Source organism: Heptranchias perlo, unplaced genomic scaffold (genome assembly GCF_035084215.1).
Source record: "Heptranchias perlo isolate sHepPer1 unplaced genomic scaffold, sHepPer1.hap1 HAP1_SCAFFOLD_744, whole genome shotgun sequence".
Lineage (NCBI taxonomy): Eukaryota > Metazoa > Chordata > Chondrichthyes > Hexanchiformes > Hexanchidae > Heptranchias > Heptranchias perlo.
The window spans coordinates 80404-89588 of record NW_027139777.1 but is presented as its reverse complement, the minus strand read 5'-3'; the positions used below and the strand labels follow the sequence as shown (position 1 = coordinate 89588).

Sequence of the window (9185 nt, the reverse complement as noted above, 5' to 3'; positions counted from 1 at the left end):
GGGGTCCCTGATGGAGAGACTCCCTCTTTAAAAGGGGTCCCTGATGAGGAGACTCTCTCTTTAAAAGGGGTCCCTGATGGAGAGACTCCCTCTTTAAAAGGGGTCCCTGATGGAGAGACTCCCTCTTTAAAAGGGGTCCCTGATGAGGAGACTCTCTCTTTAAAAGGGGTCCCTGATGAGGAGACTCCCTCTTTAAAAGGGGTCCCTGATGGGGAGACTCTCTCTTTAAAAGGGGTCCCTGATGAGGAGACTCCCTCTTTAAAAGAGGTCCCTGATGGGGAGACTCTCTCTTTAAAAGGGGTCCATGATGGGGAGACTCTCTCTTTAAAAGGGGTCCCTGATGGGGAGACTCCCTCTTTAAAAGGGGTCCCTGATGGGGAGACTCCCTCTTTAAAAGGGGTCCCTGATGGGGAGACACTCTCTTTAAAAGGGGTCCCTGATGGGGAGACTCCCTCTTTAAAAGGGGTCTTGATGGGGAGACTCCCTCTTTAAAAGGGGTCCCTGATGGAGAGACTCTCTCTTTAAAAGGGGTCCCTGATGGAGAGACTCCCTCTTTAAAAGGGGTCCCTGATGGGGAGACTCCCTCTTTAAAAGGGGTCCCTGATGGGGAGACTCCCTCTTTAAAAGGGGTCCCTGATGGAGAGACTCTCTCTTTAAAAGGGGTCCCTGATGGTGAGACTCCCTCTTTAAAAGGGGTCTTGATGGTGAGACTCCCTCTTTAAAAGGGGTCCCTGATGGAGAGACTCCCTCTTTAAAAGGGGTCTTGATGGGGAGACTCTCTCTTTAAAAGGGGTCCCTGATGGAGAGACTCTCTCTTTAAAACGGGTCTTGATGGAGAGACTCTCTCTTTAAAAGGGGTCTTGATGGGGAGACTCCCTCTTTAAAAGGGGTCCCTGATGGTGAGACTCCCTCTTTAAAAGGGGTCTTGATGGGGAGACTCTCTCTTTAAAAGGGGTCCCTGATGGAGAGACTCTCTCTTTAAAAGGGGTCTTGATGGGGAGACTCCCTCTTTATAAGGGGTCCCTGATGGGGAGACTCCCTCTTTAAAGGGGGTCCCTGATGGTGAGACTCTCTCTTTTAAAGGGGGTCCCTGATGGTGAGACTCTCTCTTTTAAAGGGGGTCCCTGATGGAGAGACTCTGTGACATTGTTCTTTCTCTTGCAGATACCCGCCGAGGCCACGATGCCAAGGGCTCCCTCCCTCCTCCTCCTCCTCCTCCTCCTCCTCCTCCTCTCCGCCCTGCCGGGGGCTCGCCCGAGCTGCGAGGTGGGCAGCGCCAACGAGTGCAAGAAGGCCCCCCCCGCCCCGGGGGCCAACCTGGCCGGGGAGGGCTACGACGTGGTGCGGCTGAAGCGGACGGGGGCCTTCGCCATCGACATGGGCGCCTGGCGCAACGCGGACGGTACCTGCACCCTCTGCCGCAACGCGCTGATGGGCGGCGCCCTCCAGCGCCTGCCGCGGGCCGCCGTCGACTGGCGCGTGCGCCAGGAGTGCAGGCGCAAGCTGAGCAGCGCGGTCTTCGAGTCGGCCAGCGAGCTGGCCGAGTCCAGCCGGTCGGTGGTGGACAGCTCCTGGAGCGCGGGGCTGGACGTCAACTTGGGGCCCGACAAGGGTGCCAAGGTGGCATTGTCGGGCACCAAGTCGCGCCTGGCCGACTTTGCCAACAGGCACTCCAGCTCCGACCGCTACAGCTATGCCAGCCACAACTTCCGCTGCAAGTTTTATCAGTATAGGGTGGTGCATCGGCCCCCACTTTCCCCCCAGTTCTCCCTCCTCCTCCGCAGCTTGCCCAAGAGGCTGAACGAGGCCACGAGCTTCATGTACGACCAGTTCCTCCGCACCTTTGGCACCCACTACATCAAGGGCGTGGAGCTGGGCGGGAGCTTCAGGGACGTGACGGCCATGCGGACCTGCCAGGTGGCCTCGGAGGGCCTGACGGTGGAGGAGGTGAGGCGCGAGGCGAGGGGAGGGGGAGGAAGGAGGGGGGGGGCGGGCGGGGGTGGTTGGGCGGGCATCGCGGTCCGGGTCTGGCGAGGGATGGAAGGACGAAGGGAAGGGAGGGAAGGGTGGGAAGGAAAGGGAGGGAGGGAGGGAGGGATGAAGGGAACGAACAGAAGGAGGGAAGGAAGGAAGAGAGGGAGGGAAAGGGAAGGGAGGGAGAGAAGGAGAGGGAGGGAGAGAAGGAAAGGGAGGGAGGGAGGGATGAAGGGAACGAACAGAGGGAGGGAGGGAAAGGGAGAGAGGGAGCGAAGGGAGGGAGGGAGGGAGGGAGGGATGAAGGGAACGAATAGAGGGAAAGGGAAGGGAGGGAGGGAGGGAAAGGGATAGAGGGAGCGAAGGGGGGAGGGAAGGAGGGAAGGAAAGGGAGCAAGGGAGGGAAGGGAGGGAGCGAAGGAAAGGGAGGGAGGGAGGGATGAAGGGAACGAAAAGAAGGAGGGAAGGAAGGGAGGGAGGGAGGGAGGGAAAGGGAGAGAGGGAGCGAAGGGAGGGAGGGAAGGAGGGAGGGATGAAGGGAATGAACAGAAGGAAGGGAGGGAGGGAGGGAGGGAGGGAAAGGGATAGAGGGAGCGAAGGGGGGAGGGAAGGAGGGAAGGAAAGGGAGCAAGGGAGGGAAGGGAGGGAGCGAAGGAAAGGGAGGGAGGGAGGGATGAAGGGAACGAACAGAAGGAGGGAAGGAAGGGAGGGAGGGAGGGAGGGAAAGGGAGAGAGGGAGCGAAGGGAGGGAGGGAAGGAGGGAAGGAAAGGGAGCAAGGGAGGGAAGGGAGGGAGCGAAGGAAAGGGAGGGAGGGAGGGATGAAGGGAATGAACAGAAGGAGGGAAGGAAGGGAGGGAGGGAGGGAGGGAAAGGGAGAGAGGGAGCGAAGGAGAGGGAGGGAAGGAAGAAAGGGAGGGAGGGAGGGAAAGGGAGGGAGGAAGGGAAAGAAGGGAGGGAAGGAAGGAGGAAGCGAGGGAAAGAGGGAGGAAAGGGAGAGAAAGGGAAGGAAAGGGAGGGAGGGAGGGATGAAGGAAACGAACAGAAGGAGGGAAGGAAGGGAGGGAGGGAGGGAGGGAGGGAAAGGGATAGAGGGAGCGAAGGGAGGGAGGGAAGGAGGGAAGGAAAGGGAGCAAGGGAGGGATGAAGGGAACGAACAGAAGGAGGGAGGAAGGGAAAGAAGGGAGGGAGGGAAGGAGGAAGCGAGGGAAAGAGGAAGGGAAGGGAGAGAAAGGGAAGGAAAGGGAGAGAGGGAAGGAGGGAGAGATAGAAAGATCTCCCAATTCTCCAGCCCCTTTCACCCCCTCAGGACGTCCCAAAGTGTTTCACGGCCAATGAAGGACTTATTTTGAAGTGCGGTCACTGTTGTAATGTGGGAAACGCGGCCGACAATTTACGCACAGCAAGATCCCACAAACAGCAATGTGAGAATGACCCGGATCATCTGTTTTTTAGTGATGTTGGTCGAGGGATAAATATCGGCCCCAGGACCCCGGGGAGAACTCCCCCCTGCTCTTCTTCCAATAGTGGGCCGTGGGATCTTTCCCGTCCGCCTGAGAGGGGCAGACGGGGCCCTCGGTTTAACGTCTCATCCGAAAGACGGCACCTCCGACAGTGCGGCGCTCCCTCAGTACTGACCCTCCGACAGTGCGGCGCTCCCTCAGTACTGACCCTCCGACAGTGCGGCGCTCCCTCAGTACCGACCCTCCGACAGTGCGGCGCTCCCTCAGTACCGACCCTCCGACAGTGCGGCGCTCCCTCAGTACCGACCCTCCGACAGCGCGGCGCTCCCTCAGTACCGACCCTCCGACAGTGCGGCGCTCCCTCAGTACTGACCCTCCGACAGTGCGGCGCTCCCTCAGTACTGACCCTCCGACAGTGCGGCGCTCCCTCAGTACCGACCCTCCGACAGTGCGGCGCTCCCTCAGTACCGACCCTCCGACAGTGCGGCGCTCCCTCAGTACCGACCCTCCGACAGTGCGGCGCTCCCTCAGTACTGACCCTCCGACAGTGCGGCGCTCCCTCGGTACTGACCCTCCGACAGTGCGGCGCTCCCTCGGTACTGACCCTCCGACAGTGCGGCGCTCCCTCGGTACTGACCCTCCGACAGTGCGGCGCTCCCTCAGTACTGACCCTCCGACAGTGCGGCGCTCCCTCAGTACCGACCCTCCGACAGCGCGGCGCTCCCTCAGTACCGACCCTCCGACAGTGCGGCACTCCCTCAGTACTGACCCTCCGACAGTGCGGCGCTCCCTCAGTACTGACCCTCCGACAGTGCGGCGCTCCCTCAGTACTGACCCTCCGACAGTGCGGCGCTCCCTCAGTACCGACCCTCCGACAGTGCGGCGCTCCCTCAGTACTGACCCTCCGACAGTGCGGCGCTCCCTCAGTACTGACCCTCCGACAGTGCGGCGCTCCCTCAGTACCGACCCTCCGACAGTGCGGCGCTCCCTCAGTACTGACCCTCCGACAGTGCGGCGCTCCCTCAGTACTGACCCTCCGACAGTGCGGCGCTCCCTCAGTACTGACCCTCCGACAGTGCGGCGCTCCCTCAGTACCGACCCTCCGACAGTGCGGCGCTCCCTCAGTACCGACCCTCCTACAGTGCGGCGCTCCCTCAGTACCGACCCTCCGACAGTGCGGCGCTCCCTCAGTACCGACCCTCCGACAGTGCGGCGCTCCCTCAGTACCGACCCTCCGACAGTGCGGCGCTCCCTCAGTACCGACCCTCCGACAGTGCGGCGCTCCCTCAGTACCGACCCTCCGACAGTGCGGCGCTCCCTCAGTATCGACCCTCCGACAGTGTGGCGCTCCCTCAGTACTGACCCTCCGACAGTGCGGCGCTCCCTCAGTACCGACCCACCGACAGTGCGGCGCTCCCTCAGTACTGACCCTCCGACAGTGCGGCGCTCCCTCAGTATCGACCCTCCGACAGTGCGGCGCTCCCTCAGTACCGACCCTCCGACAGTGCGGCGCTCCCTCAGTACTGACCCTCCGACAGTGCGGCGCTCCCTCAGTACCGACCCTCCCACAGTGCGGCGCTCCCTCAGTATCGACCCTCCGACAGTGTGGCGCTCCCTCAGTACTGACCCTCCGACAGTGCGGCGCTCCCTCAGTACCGACCCACCGACAGTGCGGCGCTCCCTCAGTACCGACCCTCCGACAGTGCGGCGCTCCCTCAGTACCGACCCTCCGACAGTGCGGCGCTCCCTCAGTACTGACCCTCCGACAGTGCGGCGCTCCCTCAGTACCGACCCTCCCACAGTGCGGCGCTCCCTCAGTATCGACCCTCCGACAGTGCGGCGCTCCCTCAGTACTGACCCTCCGACAGTGCGGCGCTCCCTCAGTACTGACCCTCCGACAGTGCGGCGCTCCCTCGGTACCGACCCTCCGACAGTGCGGCGCTCCCTCAGTACTGACCCTCCGACAGTGCGGCGCTCCCTCAGTACCGACCCTCCCACAATGCTCATCTCACTGTAATGAGACAATAGAGAAGACTGAGGGGAGACCTGATCGAGGTCTTCAAGATTATGAAAGGGTTCGATAGGGTAGACGGAGAGAAGATGTTCCCACTTGTGGGGGAGACCAGAACTCGGGGGGCCATAAATATAAGATAGTCACTAATAAATCCAATCGGGGAATTCAGGAGAAACTTCTTTCCCCAGAGAGTGGTGAGAATGTGGAACTCGCTCCCACAAGGAGTAGTTGAGGCGAATGGTGGAGATGGATTTAAGGGGAAGCTGGATAAACACATGAGGGAGAGAGGAATAGAAGGAGATGGTGAGAGGGTGAGATGGAGGAGGCTCGTGTGGAGCTTAAACACCGGCATGGAGCAGTGGGGCCGAATGGCCTGTTTCTGTGCTGTAATATTCTACGCTCCTCCCGTCTCATTCCAGGTCAAGGATTGTTTGGAGGTGGAAGCTGAGGGGCGCGTGAGCCAGAGTTATGAAATTCACGCCAAGTCCAAAAGCTGCAAGGAAGCCCAGGACAAATTCGAGGGCAAGCACAGCTTCCACGAGACCTACAGCGACAGGGAAACGGAGATGACCGGGGGCATGGCCAGCGCTGGGGTGGATCTGTTCTACTCGGACGACTCCTCGGCTTTTTCGTCCTGGCTTGAGAGTTTGGCGAGCCAGCCAGGTGTCATCTACCACGTGCTGGAGCCCCTGCACCACCTGGTGAGGCGGGGGGACCCTCGCCACGCCAACCTGCGCGAGGCCATCAGCCGGTACATCGTGCGGAGCGGGCAGGGGCGCAACTGCACGGGGCACGGCTGCCCGGCTGGCGCCCGGGCGGGCCAGCGGGACCCTTGCTCCTGCAGCTGCCGGGAGGACAGTCGGGTGGACAAGCTTTGCTGCTCCAAGGGGAAGGGTTGGGGCAAGCTCCAGGTGACGGTCAAGCAAGGCCGCGACCTCTGGGGGGACTACACCACCGCCACGGACGCCTACGTCAAGGTCTCGTACGGGCCCAAACTCAAGGCCTCAACCGCCGTGGTCAAGAACAACAACAACCCAGTCTGGGACGTGACGCTTGACCTGGGCGACCTCCAGGTCGAACCCCAGCTCAAGCTGACGGTGGAGGCCTGGGACCGGGACAGCGGCTACGACGACGACCTCCTGGGGGCCTGCGAGCGAACCCTGACCTCTGGCCTCCATGCCGAGATCTGCTACTTCAGCTACGGCAGCCTGACCTTTGACATCTCCCTGACCTGCGGCCCCTACCTGGGAGGGGCCACCTGCCACGATTACGTCGCCCGCCCCGGGTGAGGGCGGGGGGGGGTGGGGGGTGGGTGGGGGGCGCGGTGGTAGCCGCGGAGACCGATGACCTTCGACCTCACCGCCGCCCACTTGTCGCCCTAAACCCAACCCCCCCCCCCCATTCCCCCCCAACCCCTCCTCTCGGGCTAGTCGCTCATTCCGGGGTTGTGGGGGGGGTGGGGGGGGGTGCAAAAACAGTCCCACGGGACACGGTCACCAGCTGCTCGACTGGGTGAAACCTCGTCTCCATCCACACGTCCCTTAGAGGGGGGGAGGCAGATCCTGGATGAGCCACAAGAAACAACCAGCCGACGGGGAGGGGAGGGGAGAGAGGGCAGCGGGGGAGTCACTGGATGGCAGACAGGGCCGAGGTGCCTCCCCACTCCCCCTCCAACCCCCGCCCTCCCCCCCGAAATCTCCTTCCGCTCCCCTCCCAAAGGCCCTCCACCCCACAAGCACACGTCCCCGGGGGGGACGGTCTCTGGAGGCGCGAGCCCGTTATGCCGACGGTGAGGTTGGCCGGTTATTCGACCAAGGGGGGCGTCGTACCAAAACCCCCACCACCACCACCCCGCGCTCACCTGCTCCGTCCAGACGGGAGGTCACGTGTTACAGACCAGGAGCGGCAACCCCTTGACTCAATTCCTGCTCGGTCTCGTAAACACCCCCATCACCTCCCACCTCCCCTCCCGCACCCCCTCCCACCTCCCCTCCCACCCCACAGCTCCCACACACCCACGGATTTCATCACATTTCCCAATTCCTCTCTGATGGGGAGACTCCCTCTTTAAAAGGGGTCCCTGATGGGGAGACTCTCTCTTTAAAAGGGGTCCTTGATGGGGAGACTCCCTCTTTAAAAGGGGTCCCTGATGGAGAGACTCCCTCTTTAAAAGGGGTCCCTGATGGGGAGATTCTCTCTTTAAAAGGGGTCCCTGATGGAGAGACTCTCTCTTTAAAAGGGGTCCCTGATGGGGAGACTCTCTCTTTAAAAGGGGTCCTTGATGGGGAGACTCCCTCTTTAAAAGGGGTCCCTGATGGGAGACTCCCTCTTTAAAAGGGGTCCCTGATGGTGAGACTCCCTCTTTAAAAGGGGTCCCTGATGGGGAGACTCCCTCTTTAAAAGGGGTCCCTGATGGGGAGACTCCCCCTTTAAAGGGGTCTGTAATTGAGAGACTCCCTCTTTAAAAGGGGTCCCTGATGGGGAGACTCCCTCTTTAAAAGGGGTCCCTGATGGGGAGACTCTCTCTTTAAAAGGGGTCCCTGATGGGGGGACTCCCTCTTTAAAAGGGGTCCCTGATGGTGAGACTCTCTCTTTAAAAGGGGTCCCTGATGGTGAGACTCCCTCTTTTAAGGGGTCCCTGATGGAGAGATTCCCCTTTTAAAGGGGGTCCCTGATGGAGAGACTCCCTCTTTAAAGGGGGTCCCTGACGGAGAGATTCTGTTTGAAAGGGGTCCCTGTCAGTCTGCTCTTACTGCAAGTGCTGACACACTGGGTGTGAGTTTATTTAAGGGGACTGAGGTGTGAACAGGAATTGAGACAGAGCAGAGACAGCGCAGTGTGATATCGGAATCACCATCTCGGTTATCGACAGCCCTGAAATTATAACCCAGTTTGTGTTACATGTACGATACATAAAATAATATATTATACTTTGCATTTATGTCGTTTCTGGTCAAATCAGACGGTCTCAGAGTGTTTCAAATGTTGCATTGATTTACTAGGGATAAAAAGGTTTTCATAAAAACGATTTCAATCCAACCATCTCGTTCAATTTTATTGAACACAAATTATTTCCTTCGCCTCTCTGTGTACAATCGATTAACGCAGTCGACATCTGGATTTTTAAAATGTTTATCCTTGCTTTCAAAACCCTCCATGGCCTCAGCCCCCCTTTCCTATCTCTGTAATCTCTTCCAGGTCGACAACCCTCCGAAAACTCTGCCCTCCACCAAATCTGGCTGTGCAGTCGCAGACAGGAGTGAATCGTTCCCTTTTACCCACTGTGTACTGTACAATGTACAGGAGCTGACACTGAGACACACACGGGGCCGTACAGTACCAGACAGGAGTGAATCGTCCCCTTTTACCCATTGTGTACTGTACAATGTACAGGAGCTGACACTGAGACACACACGGGGCCGTACAGTCCCAGACAGGAGTGAATCGTTCCCTTTTACCCACTGTGTACTGTACAATGTACAGGAGCTGACACTGAGACACACACGGGGCCGTACAGTCGCAGACAGGAGTGAATCGTCCCCTTTTACCCACTGTGTACTGTACAATGTACAGGAGCTGACACTGAGACACACACGGGGCTGTGCAGTCGCAGACAGGAGGGAATCGTTCCCTTTTACCCACTGTGTACTGTACAATGTACAGGAGCTGACACTGAGACACACACGGGGCTGTGCAGTCGCAGACAGGAGGGAATCGTTCCCTTTTACCCACTGTG

At 59.8% G+C, this 9185-nt stretch overlaps 1 protein-coding gene across 1 annotated transcript; it reads left to right on the top strand.

Moving 5' to 3' along the window:
- Positions 1 to 531: 531 nt before the first annotated feature.
- LOC137319151 (perforin-1-like) lies at positions 532 to 8488 on the top strand. The gene is made up of 2 exons (XM_067981496.1): positions 532 to 1947; positions 5869 to 8488. Exons 1-2 carry the CDS (start codon positions 1183 to 1185, stop codon positions 6736 to 6738), a joined length of 1635 nt encoding a protein of 544 aa, XP_067837597.1. The 5' UTR covers positions 532 to 1182; the 3' UTR covers positions 6739 to 8488.
- The last annotated feature ends 697 nt before the right edge of the window (positions 8489 to 9185 follow it).

Bases quoted from the DNA above. Each gene is read 5' to 3' on its own strand.
- LOC137319151 (XM_067981496.1), top strand. From the start codon at position 1,183: ATGCCAAGGGCTCCCTCCCTCCTCCTCCTCCTCCTCCTCCTCCTCCTC. The intron at 1,948-5,868 runs GTGAGGCGCGAG...GTCTCATTCCAG, and splicing joins AGGGCCTGACGGTGGAGGAG to GTCAAGGATTGTTTGGAGGT.